At 38.8% G+C, this 16086-nt stretch overlaps 1 protein-coding gene across 1 annotated transcript in view; it reads right to left on the bottom strand.

Moving 5' to 3' along the window:
* COG3 (component of oligomeric golgi complex 3) overlaps nucleotides 1–16086 on the bottom strand; it is a 34575-nt gene that overhangs the window by 7697 nt on the left and 10792 nt on the right. The window contains exons 9-18 of the mRNA XM_031615634.2: nucleotides 15895–15938; nucleotides 14996–15122; nucleotides 14495–14586; nucleotides 12536–12675; nucleotides 11144–11304; nucleotides 9018–9123; nucleotides 7312–7436; nucleotides 5680–5769; nucleotides 3714–3834; nucleotides 91–179 (exon numbers count right to left, since the gene is read on the bottom strand). Of these exons, the coding sequence (XP_031471494.2) occupies nucleotides 91–179; nucleotides 3714–3834; nucleotides 5680–5769; nucleotides 7312–7436; nucleotides 9018–9123; nucleotides 11144–11304; nucleotides 12536–12675; nucleotides 14495–14586; nucleotides 14996–15122; nucleotides 15895–15938 (1095 nt within the window). The remainder of the gene's footprint in view (nucleotides 1–90; nucleotides 180–3713; nucleotides 3835–5679; nucleotides 5770–7311; nucleotides 7437–9017; nucleotides 9124–11143; nucleotides 11305–12535; nucleotides 12676–14494; nucleotides 14587–14995; nucleotides 15123–15894; nucleotides 15939–16086) is intronic.

Genomic DNA, 16086 nt, shown 5'->3' with positions numbered 1-16086 from the left:
AAGACAACAAATCCCTCTTTTTTATTTGCCAGACATCACCACCCACTTAAATGACCATTTTTTAATGAATGCAATAAGACTCCATATTACCTCCAGTAAGAACTGTATCAAGGCGTTGTTGCTGTTTAGTCTAAAAAATCTTGAAACTGTCTTAGGGTTCAGGATTTTAAATGCTGCATCTGTGAATAAAGTCACTCAAACTGTAAGTAAAAGGGATTCGATTCCAGAAACACACAACTGAATGAGTCAATGAGTGAATAAAATGGTCTAGTCCCAGTAGGACCACTGTAACATTACAGATCCCACTACTGCTAGGTGTGCATGCATGCTCACACACAATTGCACCACGCACAGACACACACAAAGCTTGATCCACTCCTTTTTAATTGCACATACGGCACATCTGAATCTAAGAATTTCATCATCTGAAAAGAGAACATCATTAAACACTACACCAAACTAAACAACGACCGATACCAACTGTAGTGCTATCAGCATGCAAACTGTGTGAGCTCTGTGCATCTACAAGTGAAAGACTCTTGCATAAGCTACGTACTTAAATAGTCAATCAATATGCAGTTTAATCAATATGCAGACCCTGTTGCCCAGGAAAACCAGGTACAGTTGCACAAAACAAGTGGGAACTGGCACTCTTTTCCCATGTGCTTTATTTTTTTAGTTAATACTGAACAACAAAACATCAAGGTTCATATGTACTCAAGTTAATCACAGAATCACAGAATCACAGAATCGTAGGGGTTGGAAGGGACCTCCAGAGATCATCGAGTCCAACCCCCCTGCCAAAGCAGGATCCCTACACCAGGTCGCACAGGTAGGCGTCCAGGCGGGTCTTGAGTATCTCCAGAGAAGGAGACTCCACAACCTCCCTGGGCAGCCTGTTCCAGTGCTCCGTCACCCTCACCGTAAAGAAGTTCTTGCGCACATTGGTGCGGAACTTCCTATGCTCCAGCTTCTGGCCATTTCCCCTTGTCCTGTCTCTGCACACTGCTGAAAAGAGTCTGGCCTCGCCACTTTGCCCCCCACACCTTAGATATTTATAGACCTGGATCAGGTCCCCTCTCAGTCTTCTCTTCTCAAGGCTAAACAGACCCAGCTCACTTAGCCTTTCCTCATAGGGGAGATGCTCCAGGCCCTTCACCATCTTTGTGGCTCTCCGCTGGACTCTTTCCAAGAGATCCCTGTCTTTTTTGTACTGGGGAGCCCAGAACTGGACACAGTACTCCAGATGAGGCCTTACCAGGGCAGAGTAGAGGGGGAGGATAACCTCCCTCGACCTGCTGGCCACGCTCCTTTTAATGCACCCCAGAATACCATTGGCCTTTTTGGCCACAAGGGCACACTGCTGGCTCATGGCCAACCTGTCGTCCACCAGGACACCCAGGTCCCTCTCCACAGAGCTCCTCTCCAGCAGGTCATCCCCCAACCTGTACCGGTGCATGGAATTATTCCTCCCTAGGTGCAAGACTCTACACTTGCTTTTGTTAAACTTCATCTGGTTCCTTACTGCCCAGCTCTCCAGCCTGTCCAGGTCTCGCTGAATGGCAGCACAGCCTTCGGGCGTGTCAGCCAATCCTCCCAACTTCGTATCATCAGCAATGGTCACAGCAGGAAAAGCAACAATGCCTGCAATTAACACATCATCCTGAAACTAGTCCTATTCTATTCAGGAGATGTTGTTGATCTGAAATCTAGTCAAATTAGGGTAAAAAACATATCAATATAGTTCCAGTGTAGCTTGTTGCCCCAGTGTCACTTATTTACAATCCTATGCCTCCACCAGCTTTCTTCCATTTCAAAAATAACTCTGTGCTTCAGTTGCTGTATAAAACAATGGGACGGAAAGATGATATGTTTGAGCATGAGAAGAGCTGTCAAAAGTATCAAACAAGGAAGGAATGCCAGGCACATAGGCACTGAACTAAGAATCTGCACTCCTATGCAGTTTAGAGGAGGCTGCAGGGAAAGATTCATTCTGTTCTCTGAATTACTTCTGACTCCAAGAAGTACCTAAATTCACCATTAGATGCTTACAAGCTAGTCACTGTGAAAACCCCCTCTCCCTACTCTATCTTCCAGTTATAATTACCTTAGTACTATACTAATTAAAAAAAAAAGGTGGTAGCATGACTTTTACATTAACCACTGTTTGAGATATAAATCTCAAATTAAAATCTATGTGCAGAAAGCTTGGCTGGAAGACAACGGAACTCTTATTAGCCGTTTTATTTTACTTCCACAACTCATCCCAAATCTAAAAGCCTTGCTGGCCTATGTAATGCTACATTAAGAATTAAGCACGGTCTATATTTCCAACAGCATCCATTCATCTGACATTAAAAAAAAGTGTTTTCCATTACTTACCACTACCGTGTGCAAAGCACTGGCTGGCACAAAAATTTATTCGGTTAAATACAGACAGAGAACAAACTTGTGTGTCAGCCAGGACAGGACACCAAAAGGATGTATTTACCCTTTAACCTCCAGTCAACTAGAAACTACTCAACAGGTACATGGTTTCATTGATGTTCAAATGCAACAGATGAAATGGTTAGTGTAGGAATCGCTTGCTCCAAAGTTAAAACAGCAGCATATTAAGCAGCGCAGAAGAAAAGTTATGTGTTCAGCTTTCTCTTTCAGAATGGAAGAGGAGAAACTTAGAATGGCCTGGATTGAAAAGGACCACAGTGATCATCTAGTTTCAACCCCCCTGCTATGTGCAGGGTCACCAACCACCAGACCAGGCTGCCCAGAGCCACATCCAGCCTGGCCTTGAATGCCTCCAGGGATGGGGCATCCACAACCTCCTTGGGCAACCTGTTCCAGTGCGTCACCACCCTCTGAGTGAAAAACTTCCTCCTAATATCTAACCTAAACCTCCCCTGTCTCAATTTAAAACCATTCCCCCTCGTCATATCACTATCCACCCTTGTAAACAGCTGTTCCCCCTCCTTTTCTATGCTCCTGTAAAGTATTGGAAGGCCACAATGAGGTCTCCCCAGAGCCTTCCCTTCCCCAAACTTCCCATGTAGTACTTCCCTTTATTCTTGTAGTCCACGAGTGTTCCTTGCTATATTGAAAGGGTTTTTTTCTGCCTTTTACTAAGGAACCCCAGTACAACTTTAAAAACCATGACTATGGCCATTACTTCCTATTTTTCCTACAGCAGACATGATTGCTACATAAAACCAATACTGCTTACAGGCATGCAACATGAGAAGTTTTTTCCTAAATGAAACCTCACAGAAAAGTCCAGGAAAACTTAATTTGTTGTAGACAAGTCAACTATGTTTTTTTTAAAACTGACCTGCTAAACTGCAATAACAAAACATACTCACTGAAAAGACCAGAAAAGGGTAAAAACATTTCTGAGCAACAGAAGCATAAATTACTTTGACATTTTTAAAAGGGAGTGGATAAGTAAGTTAGATAAGCAGCAACAAGCAATTGAATGCATTCCATACAAAAATAAAGAACTTGTTAGATACATCACAAATTGCCCTCAATCAAAGAATGTTGTTTGTTGGCTGGTCAGTTTGTTGGTTTTCTTTCCAGAGAAAATAAGAACAAAGCACAAGAGATTAAAACAAGCGTACAGGTCATTGCAGGTGAACATAAAATAAACCCAGAACTTCTGCTAGCACAGGAATGGAGGATGATCTCATCCCTTTCTGTGGCCAGCAACTGCTCAGTACCTCTAGTTTTCTTAAGGTCCAGGGAAATTTCCTTAATGGTGAAATCAGTGTGGAAAGGAGCAATTTGTTCACGAAGAATCAAAAGGTGTTTTATTAAGAAAAGCTGTCCATCAACCTGGGTCTAGAGCATAACAAGAAAAAAAACATATGCATTACATGTGAAGAGCAACCATTAAGTGAAAAGAACAATTTCAATACCTTCACTTGTGTTAGCTACCTTCCTGTAACAAGTACTAACAATTTTACTAATAACCTTTTTCCATTAGTCTGCAGTGCCATTAACTACATTCCAGCATCAATAAGCTTCACTTATTTACTGCTCATATACTCTGCTCTACAGAAGCAAACTTTATTCACGTTTGTTGGAAGATAGAGATTATAGAGCTACATTACTGAATGCCCATGTTAGGCACAGGCATCCATTTTTTGAAAGACACAAAATTATTCTTCATGAAGGACAGGAATTATTTCGTGTAATTCAAAAAAGTTGAAAAATTTGAGGTTGTAAGATTGTTTTTCATCATTGAGATAATTAAAAAGCCTAAAAGGCAGCTAATCAAGATTATTAGAGAAACATTAAACATGCCACTGTGCAAAGATCTAACGAGGCATTTTTCTCATACCATTAAATGCAAAGCTTAATTTCAACACTGTATGGAAGAGATATAAAGAATAAAACAAGGCCAAGTTCACACCACTGAGACTATTAGTTTTGCACTGCCTGTTTTTTTAGCTATGTGCTTTATACTGCATGTAGTTTTTCATCTTCATGGCTCATTGAAGTAAATGGGGGAGGACTCAAGACTTCTCATTTGCCTTTACAGGCTGGAACAGAACTTGACATGATATAATGAAAAAGTAAAGAAACCAGGTTTAAAGCTACAGTTTTAACTTACAGAAACACACACTAAAAAATATGTGAGAGAATGGTTTACTGAGGTTCTTTTTTGTACCTACATGCAGAATTTCATCAAATAATGTTATATTAACATGCATCGATAGCAGGGTGATACAGATCTTAGCAGGGCCACTGTAGGATCAGTTTCAGCCTCTGATACATACAATGCTGGAATGGATAATTAGCTGCAGAAACCTGTATTAGTTATATAAGAAATAGTTATATGATTAAGCTAGAAGGAAATGTGGCTTGAACTTATTTTTAGAGGTACTATGTGTAAATAGGTTCTGTTCTTCAAGGGACACTAAAAAGAAATGCCTCACAATAATTTGAATAACAATTACTTCTTTTTCATTACTAAATACTTACTGTCTATACAGAAAAATCCTACAAGTTTAACCTATCAAGACTTCTCTATTGTTTTTAAAATAAATTTTATTTCCTGGCTGTCAGGAATTAGCAAATACTACAGTATTTGCATTAAATTAATTCTAATATTAAAAAAAAAAAACAAACAAACAAAAAAACAAAAGGTATAACACAATTACTTAAAGTAGCACGTAAGGTAAAAATGACTTGATGAAACTGCACTGAATTCTGAGCAACAAATGCCAGATCAAACCTTTTGATTATGGACAGTTCAGAGCAAAGAGTACTTATCCTATCTTTCTAGGGATGTTAACACTTGGAAAGATTTCTGAAAATTCAAAAAACAGAGGCAGAGAAAAAGAGAAAAGAATAACAGGCAATGGCAACAAACAAGTAGCAGAGACCTCCAGTAGAATGGTTGCTCAGGTATCACTTGACTAAATTCACATGAGCTGGTGCAGTCTGTAAACACGACTGCTATGATGTGTATTTTACCTTTTCAGATAGGCTTGCATGTGAATTTATTAACCATAAATAAACACTAGCAGTTCCAGCATGTCTCAGGGGACAAAGCAACATGCCTTCACTAAGATTTCAGTGGAATTCTGCACAGCTGCTTCATGGCTTTAGGCATACACGTGTAAAGAGAAAAAAAAAAAAAAAAAAAAAAACAGTTAAGTCCAAAGCACAGATTCTGACCTTGTTTTTGCTGATAGAATCAGCAGCTCCGAGCAGTGAATGGACACAGGCAGATAAGGCTTCTTGTGATAATCCCTGAAACACTGCCCTCTGCAGGGAAGAGAAAATCAGACAAAAAAAAGTCAGCAAAGCTTCAGTAGAATTTAGAGTTGAGACTTGCAGAAGTTATGCTCATCAGTAGATAAAACTCTCGATTAGTTAGCTACAAACACCTTGCCTAAATGTGATACAACAGGCTAAAGCTTTGATAGAAGTTTGCTACAGCACTCAGACTGGATACAAGTACACACCAAAAGTATGCCCCAATCCACCCTCAACTTGGATCTGCACCTGAGTCCGTGACACCAACACACTGACAGCCACAGGCATGAACCTTACTTCTCAAGTGCCCAGGCAAGCACATGTGTGTAAAATTTAAACTTGCGACAGATGTGAGATCATTTCAGTAAGTTTAACCCTAAGCAAAGCCAAAGTACTTTGCATTTGGCCCAGGCTAGTAAGAAACATGACAGCTGCCATGGCCTGGGGGGCACGCTGATCAAGCTGCAGCAGCTACATCGCATGGCTGAGCCAGCCCCATGAATACAAGCAACCTCTGCCAGCACTTCCACGTAGTGCATGGCAGCCCCAACTGTCCCAAGAGGTGCCAGCACCACTTCATTTACTTCTTCTCCTACCAAAAGGATGCAGGCAGGGTGTACTGACTCTGCCAGTGTGCACACACTGTTAATGAATTATATCAACAATTCAAAAAACACTCCTCCAAGTTTCCAGCCAAAAACAATGTCAAATAACCATTTATGTTTAATAAATGATTGATACAGCAAGCAATGAAGCATTAATATTTTCCAGTTTCTTTTTAAGTAAATATCACACTGGAGGCAGTTTCACATAACACCTATCAAAGATATAGTGAGATGCATTAAGCATATATTAAGATGGAAGACATACAGAGAGGCAAGAACACTCACAGTGTGTTTCTCAGACTTACTAGCTATTAAGTGACAGACAAAAATCAGATTTTGACATGTAAATCTCAAAATACTTGTGAAGTAAATACTACAGTTGTTTCTGTTGACATGAAGATTTCCTCTGTATTAAACTGTGGATAATGTAAACATTGTTTGCTGTGTCAGTACCCTATGTTTTTGAAGATGTGGAACAAAAAACATGAGGAGCATTTTCAAAATAGAAAAGCAACAGAGCCAGCATTTTTAGACCAGAAACATCACCCTGTCTGAGGTCCTGAAAAGTACACAGCAAGAAATACATTCATCCAGGGATTTCAGCAACAGGGTCATTCCATATTAGTGGGGTGGAACTTTCTATTCTGCCTTTTTTCTGTCACTCCTCAACTTTGGTTTACATAACTTAAGCATCACATACTGAAAATACATTTGTAATAGCAAAAGGAATGGATGTACAGGCCAGCATATTTTTTTCTCATTCTACAAGCACAAAGTTGACTTGGAAATAATGAGTAAAATTTGTCAGTCCACATGGTTTACATAAAGCAAAGGAGACCAATAAGAGGTAACAGAGGCCAACAACTGTCCATTCCTTTTAGACTGAAATATTCAGAACTGATTCCACATGCTTCACTTAAAAAATGAAATAAGAGTTTTTGCGTACGTCTATACATCTGTACAGTTTGGAGAGACACACAAGGGTCCTTCTGACAGTAGGGTACCACATGCCATGCAGATCTGCTGGTGAGATGGTGGACTGCTGTCTGGGATTAAGGGATTCCGCTGAACCTATTTAAAAGTAAAATTCATACATGAATAACAAAGCCATCCCCCATCCATCCTTCCAACTGCAGCACTGATTGCACTTCACACTGACTCCACAATAATACAACATCACAGAATCACCAAGTTTGGAAAAGACTTCCAAGATCATCAAGTCCAACCATCCACCTACCACCAGTATCTCCCCACTAAACCATGTCCCTCAGTACAACATCTAAATGTTTCTTCAACATCTCCAGCAATGGTGCCTCAACCTGTCCATTGATCTTTCTCCTTCTAAACAGGTCAGAACTAGATTACTGATGCATAATAAGGCACACAGCTGTGAAAGACACAAATATTTGTTTTCAGTGATGGCCCAACTTCACCTTTCTGAAGGAATTAGTTTCACAGGCAGGTCTCCAATGACTCTCCTTCCTCAGCTCAACAGCTGAAATGCTCAATTATAGACAAGTGTAGAAACAGAATGGTTTGTGACCACAGAACTATACAACTTACCCAGAAGGGAAAAAAAAAACACTCCATCCATTTTGTTTTTTCATGCTTTTCTTTCTATAGGGCATGATCCTACATGAATTAAACAGCTGCAGAAAGTGCAGGGTTTGAACATCATTTCTACTGCAGTGAGGAGGGTGTAAAAAAAAAAACATTTTCCTCCTGGATAACTTCTGACACCTCTTTATGCTTAAGATAGATTTTCACAGCTCCTGACAGAAGCCCTGCATTATTTTCCTTTTCTCCTAAAATCTTGGGCAATAGCTAAGTCAATAATACCATAACTCTGATACTCATCAGCAACCATTCAAAAAAGGAGATGTGCTTATAAGTGCTTGTTCCATCATTAGCGCTTATAAGGTGCTTATGTGGCAAGTATGGAAATTGTCTGAATTAATTCAGCAATATCCTTCTCCCTTTACAACAAAATACTTATTGTCACAGTAATTAGAAGGCCTGTAAGACCTTAGCCATTGGTTTGAGGTTTCTAGGCTACTTGTCAGACACTTCAGCTGTTCCTGCAGGCATAGGAATGAGAAGGAGACACTTTGAAGGGTAAATAATCTCAATTATCTCCAACATTTATCTTGTAATGGGATGAATTAGACCAGAGAGGTTCCTCCCTTCTCCCGTCTGCAGGTGAGGTTTACAGGATTGCTAATGCCACACACCTAGCAAGAGACACTCTGTTCCTACTGGGATTTGTGAAGTCCAGATAGAGAAAGCCAGAAAGATCTCCAAAGGATTCGTGAGCCAAAAGTGAAGAACTACCAGGTAATCAAAAGGAATACAAGAAACAGGCTGCTCTGCAGTGAAGAATACTGAAGCTCCATTTTACTCAGAAAGCACAATTAATACAGTAATACTATGAAGCTAGTTGCTTCACAGTATTGAAAACACAAAGAACCACCACACCACCAGAATATGTTCCTCTTTCAAAAAGTTGTCAAGAACTCTGAGACAAAGTTCTATCCTCAAAATTTCAAGGAAAATAGCCCTTAACATGCAAAGTCTTCCCTGATGGTTCATGTTTAATGCTCATTCTCTGTGAGTTTCGTGCATTAATTTGACAAAGTGAGATATATTTCATACCAGATTTGACTAAATTGCAGGACTCGGGATCTTCTAGCCGGACATCTGAAAATGAAGCTTCAGATGGCAGCTTCTTCTGTTCCTCTTTTAAGCTCTGTGCAATTTGCTGCAGAGGAAGATACAACACAAAACAAACTATATTATATTTATTATTTAAACTGGGTTATGCTGTTTTGATTACAATAGAGAAAAGAGGACTAATTTGCCAAAGAAGTCAACTATATTCAGCTCACCAAAGAAATGAGAACAAACTAAGTAGAGACAGCTGTTTCCAAAATAGTAACTGAAACACTTCCAAGCCAATTTAAGATTCACAAGCACTACCCAGAGGCATGTAAAGCACTTTTCTTTCCACTTTGCCTGTTTTTACTGATCTCCAAAGATTAACCAGTCGATACACCTAGAAAGAAAAGCTCAGAACAGGGGAACCCAATCCAACACTTAATTGGATTTCATAGAGATAATCTCTATGATGGCTTTATTGCTATAAATGTTAGGTGCAGATGGCCCTGAAGTGCTCTCCAGTTTATTCCCTGCAGGAGTTCAACAAAAAGCTTTCAACACTTCCACACTTCAACCTTTTTCACCACTGGGTCTGCTTTAAAGCAACTGCAGGCAGCAAGAACGGGCAAAGCACTCCATTAATATTTGAGTAGAACAGCACAAGAAATACTCCTGCCCTGTGCTTTTAACATTTTAATAATTCATTCACTCAGTCATAAGGTCTCTCTGAAAAATAAAGTTTTGAGATATAAAAAGCAATCAAACAACAAAATGAATCCCAAAGCCAGATAAAAAACAGAGTCGTGTGAGGACACATGAAGAACAGCATAATTGCTCTCTAGAATGAACAGTATAGATCACTTTCCTCTTCCTAAGCAAACAGCCACAGAATTCCTGCTAAAAAATAAGATCTTGCAGAAGCAAGCAGTACAGAGATCTGTCTACAGAAGTTCATAGCTAACATAAAATTATCCAAATCATTTGTTCATCCAGATATATTCACTTTAGTAAGAAATACTGTGCTCCAAACAGTTATACTGATCACTGATCACTGTCTGATCCCATTTAGCTACATTGTGTGGGCTTCTCAATTACTGGTTTGGTCTTCTCTTCAAAAACTTATTGGTCATTAAACTTCCAGCATAAAGGGCAAGGATTCCATTAAACTCACTAGCTTCAGGATTTGTAAATGCTTTCCTAAAATCCTATTAACATCATCTATCATCACGAAGGCATGAACTGTAACACAGCAAATGCTATAAAAACGTATAAAACAAGATTATAGCAATGTGAATTTGGCACAAAGAGGCTTCTCACTGCATTTGTTCATTTAGAGGCAATAACTGAACAGAACCAGGTCCAGTTAGACAAAGTTATCTTCCAGCCCACAGAAGTACAAACACACATAAAAAACACAGAAGCTTTAGAGCTAAGTAATGCTCTGTTTCTGAAATCAAACAACATATTGACTTCTCAGCAGCAATTAAGTACTCTGATTTGTAAAGACTGCCAGCTATTCTGGTACATATAAGTAAAGCAGAATGGAAAAATGAAATATGAATCTTGCCAGGCCATGCTGGAATTGTCATTCTTTGTCAACTCAATCCTTTGACAGCTTGGGCACTTAATTATGAAAAGAATGGCAGCAGTTATTTTGGGAGAATACATATGATGCTGGTTATTAAATAACTATTTAGTATTCCGAGAGGAAAATTTAAGAAGCTTCAAGGTTAGCTAAAACCATTAAGTTTGAGAACTATCTTCAGTCTGACATAAAGTGCTTTCTGACATCTAGTGTAGGGTCATAATTGAATCAGTAGAATCATAGAATCACAAGGTTGGAAAAGACCTACAAGATCATCTAGTCTAACCATCCTCCTATCATCATTCTACCACAAGCACTAAACTATATCTTGTAGCTCCTCATCCAGATGCCTCTTGAACACTGCCAGGGATGGTGACTCCACCACTGCACTCCTGGGCAGCCATTCCACCCTCTGAGAGAAAAAAGGTGACACTTTGATAGTGCCAGTAATAACAAACCCGAAAAACAGGAACAAAATACCACACAAATGTATATACAAGGAAAACTAAACCAAGGGCAATAAAATGCGATCCTGTACCTCCATCATTTCCAACTTGTCAGGATATGCAAGATCTCCCGGAGCAGGTTTGTAGCCTATGATATCAGTCTGAATATAAATATGTGTCCTGTAGACAAGACGCTCTTGTACATCTTCTAACATCTGCTTGACGCCAGCAGCAAATGCACCCAGTTGTTCAGCTGACAAAGATTATAAAAAGAAAGACACACATCTGTGAATTTCACTGCACAACAACCTTATAGATGCAGAAGTTTAGGCATCACCAATAAAGAACTGGCACAAAACTGACTGACCGCAGAAGTCAGACCATTCTGGGAATAGTGGCATGCAGACAAATTGGTGACTCTGATACTGTAGCCACGTTAGCTCTCCAAATTTATATCACATGTGAATGTGGGATCTCACAACATCAGACTCATGTTAAAGTTAAGTATTTGGATTGCTTAAAAACTAAGTTCATCAGTGGCATTTCTGCCTGCATACGCAACCTATTTGCTTTGGTTTTACCACAGCCAATGCCTGCAGTACAACTATCAAAAGCTGATGAGCTAACACACCTACCTACACAATAGAGCAGATCAAAGCAGCTCAAGTCCAGCTTCAGAACTATTGTAGCAGCCTAAGTTTAAGTAGCAGACAATAACTTCTTAAGATTAGCTAAAGACCTTGTTACATGTTTTTTCCTTGTTCCAGATTATGTTACAATCCCACTTCAAGGAATATGAGCAATCCTTAATGATGTTCCAAACACAAAGAGCTACTCTGTGTTACACACCAGTTCCCAAGTATGCGTTCTATTCATCACTTGGTGCAAGACTGAGAAATTATTCCATTACACACTGGTAATGAGAAAGGAAATGAGTTGCCAGATATTATTAACTTTATGGTCGTCTCACTTCTAATAGAACATTAACACTTAAAACTCCAAAATCTCTATCAACTTCACAGTTGAAGTTCCAATTTCTAGTCTGAGAATCACTGTGTCAAGGAGAATGAAAAAAATCAAGTGTGTATTCCTTTTATCATCATGCATACACAAAGCTCTATATGGATGATGCTTCAGCAGAGCCAAGCAAAGCAATTAATTCATTTGAAAAGATTCATTTAAATCAGCCTTGGAGCATGGATGCACACTGGGTGAATGCTTACTTTGATTTGTAAAATCTAGAGAAAATAGTACTCTGTAACACCAGTCTACTAATTTAAGTGAAGACAGAACAGAACCATAAAGCAGAGACCTATTATAAACACAAAAAATTATAATTTAGTTCAAATAACCCTACCACAAGTTTAACACATTTAAGGCTCATTAGAGAGAAAAGAAAGTCTAGGGAGATTGTTGCCTATGCAAATGAATGATTGTGTCAATTAAGAAGGTAGTGAAGAGGAATCAGATTCCATCTGAGTTACCATTGTTCTGTACATGATCTTCAAGCATCTCATTTTTGAGAATACCACAGAGTTCAGACAGAGTCTCCAAGTGAATAACATGGATGATCATTGGCCGCAGGACATCATATAATGAAAGACACAGCTTCTCCAAGAGTTCACTATGAAATAAAAATTAAACACAGCAAAACACTTTCAGGATCCCACAATAACAAACTAAAATCATATCACAAATACAAGCTATTTTTATGGCAATTTTTTTTTTTAAATGAGGTCAAGAAAACATGTTATCACAGAAGTCTTAATAAAGGACTGTTTAAAGAACAACCCCCTGATTTCCTACCAAGTCTCCTAAGAGATGCAGAAGACTTTAAAACGGAGGTACGGTTTTGAATTCTAAAGCAATCAAACAAGAACAAAAAGAGTAAATGGCCCCAACTGGTTTACCAAGCTTCTGTATAAAGAAATGCTTGTGCTGAGCTCACAGTCGTACCCCCTATTCTCCACTGAGCAAAGACTCACCTGATTCCAACCACTCAGTCTTTCATTAGAACTATGAGCACATGAAGATGGACACAGGAGGAAAAGTTTGGTAACCCCTACTGTAACTGTTTCCAACACTGCAGGACACACTTCCCAATATAAACCAACATTACGAAATCAACACAGTATGAAACATTAAGAATTCCACTTTGTTCTATTGGTTAAATACTTCTACACTTGTTCAAATTGATGCATTTCTCAGTTAGGGGACCAGCACAGTTAGCTCTAGATATTACTGTTGTTCAGTGATCACTTCGTTAGTCACGGATTATTTGAATTTTCAGATAACACCCACAGATTTATCAGCTAATCTCTCAATTAGCTCCTTAGCAGATACAAACACTACGAGTAATTAAGCATTTACAGTACAGTAAATATCTACATACTGCACTGTACATATATATTTTTAATTCAAGAGGAATTTCTGACAACAGTAAAAGGACACTTCAGTTCCTTTCAGGGTTCAACAGTGAGTGAATGTTCAGAGAAAAACATTTTTCACATCTCTCTTCAAGCATTCTGTAGCAACTTGGTAAAACTGTAACCTCTCTTAGGCTAAAAGCAGAAAATTTCATCAGCTTTATTAAATAGAACATTCAATTTCTACTCCTGTCAATCCAAATCTCTACTTTTGTCAAGAGTCTGTATACAGACACCTTACAATCATTTCTTCAGAGCACCTCTGCGTTTTAGAAAAAAATGAGTTTATTTATTATGCACCTAAGAAAAAGCTAATAAGGTACCTATACATTGAAACACTTCTCTCAAAACATCTTAATTAGTTATAAGAAAGAAAGGGAAATATATATATATATATATATATAAATATTTTTTTAATGAAGGGAGATAACTACATTTAATTGATTCAAAAATAATCTGAATTTTTTTTCTTATTCTTGATATACAGTGCAATAGCTATGAAATTTCTGAAGAATACTCTACACTGATTTCATTGAAGGACATTTACTTCAGGATTTGGACTGTGTTATCTAAATTGTCTCTTCAACCAGCTGAGCCCAAATCCTGAGCACATCTCACATGAGACCTAAGTTTCCCAGGAAACAGCTTCTTCTTAACTTAAAGAAGTAGCATCATAACCACAGTAACTCTTCACTGATTGGTTCAACTGTGTAAATGTCTACAGTTATTTCCAAAGCAACTGTGTATTCTTTTAGACATTTACATTATTGGAGTTTCTTGAGGAGAAAGTAAATTAGCAGCTTCCCTGAAAGGAGAAAAGCAAAACAAACAAACAAACAAAAAAAATGAGACAGGAATATCAAATTCTGATACATAAAATAATCTAAGATTATTTATTTCTTGCTGGTTCTCACCAAACTGCTTCAATACCACCATTTGCTATGTAATCCTGAATGCTTTATCACAGGACAGTAAATACTATATGCAGGAAAACAAAAAACAGCATGTACCACCTACTCCAGTTTTGGTGTTGGTTTCGTGAAGAACTCATTGTAAAGCTGATGCTCATCCTGGCATACATGGACCATGAAGGCACAACCACTTCGCACCTGCATTCAGACAAACACAAATAGCTGACTATTTAATGATTTTCCTTGCATCAGCACCAAAGGACATGTATCACATAACTGCTGTTGTGATTAAACTGAAGTTGTGTGAAATTCAAGAAGCTCACTGTGCAACTTCTGACCCTTTTCATTTCTGATGAAATTTCAGTAACCACATTTTATGCTTCTGCAAATACCCCCCTGTGAGATTTGTAGCAAAGTTTTTTCAGAAGAATCTTTAATGAGACACTTGAAAATACAAATAGATACTTCATATGATTCAAAAACATACATAATTTTAATGATACTTTGTGTAAACAGTTGAATTAAGTAAATGACTTTTACTGAGAGAAGAAAAAAACAGAAGAAATGAAAATATATAAAAATCAACAGGTAATCACTCTCCACCTACCAGAGCACAATGGTCTCTGTTGTTCTGACTGGTTAACTCTGTAACAGTGCTGGAGATACTTGGACCAAGCAAAAGTTCCCTCTGGTCAAGGTAACATTGATGGATTTCATTGAGAACTTGTTGATACCTAGTCAGACAACGGAGAAATTAGAACAGTAAATCAACCTAACCTAATCAACAATCATGTTGAATTCTAAAGCTTTATAGAATCACAAGGTTGGAAAGGACCTGTAAGATCATCTAGACCAACTGTCCTCCCATTACCATTGCTACCACAAACTAAACCATATCTCATAGCTCCTCATTCAGATGCCTCTTGAACACTGCCAGGGAGTGCCCTGGGCAGCCATTCCAGTGCCTGACCACTCTCTGAGAAAAAGTTTTTCCTCATGTGTAATCTAAACTTCCTCTGGTACAACTTGTGGCCATTTCCTCGGGTTCTGTTAGTTGCCTGGGAGAAGAGGCCAAAGCTCTCCTCACCACAACCTCCCCTCAGGCAGTTGTAGAGTGCGATGAGGTCTCCCCTGAGCCTCCTCTTCTCCAGACTGAACAATCCCAGATCTCTCAGCCACTCCCCATAAGACTTGTGCTCCAGACCCCTCACACCTTTGCTGCCTTTCTCTGGACATGCTCCAGGGCCTCAATGTCTTTCTTGTATTGAGGGACCCAAAACTGGACACAATACTTGAGGTGTGGCCTCTCCAGTGCTGAGTACAGGGGGATGATTACCTCCCTGCTCCTGCTGGCTCCACTATTTCTAATGCAGGCCAGGATGGCACTGATCCTCTTGGCCACCTGGGCACACTTTGTTTTAAAGAAGCAATGTGTTAAACTATTTTAACTAAAATAAAGATTTTAAGAACTTAAAATAGTTGAAAAAAATCTGCAGACATACTCACTCTGGCATCTTTTCAGCTCTTTGCTCCACTTGCTCAATAAGAGTCTACTCAACAAAAAAAACAAAAAAGTTCCTGTCAGTAAATGAATATTTGTAATCACTGGAAAAGAGCTTAGAATTATTTTTTTCCTTGGATAGTTATTGTGCAATCCTTGCATTCACACTACTAATAAATTCAAAAGCCATTTCAGAG

Source organism: Phasianus colchicus, chromosome 1 (assembly GCF_987193195.1).
Source record: "Phasianus colchicus chromosome 1, bPhaCol1.hap1.1, whole genome shotgun sequence".
Taxonomy (NCBI): Eukaryota; Metazoa; Chordata; class Aves; order Galliformes; family Phasianidae; genus Phasianus; species Phasianus colchicus.
The sequence above is the reverse complement of the archived record's forward strand: the minus strand, read 5'-3'. Positions and strand labels throughout refer to the sequence as shown.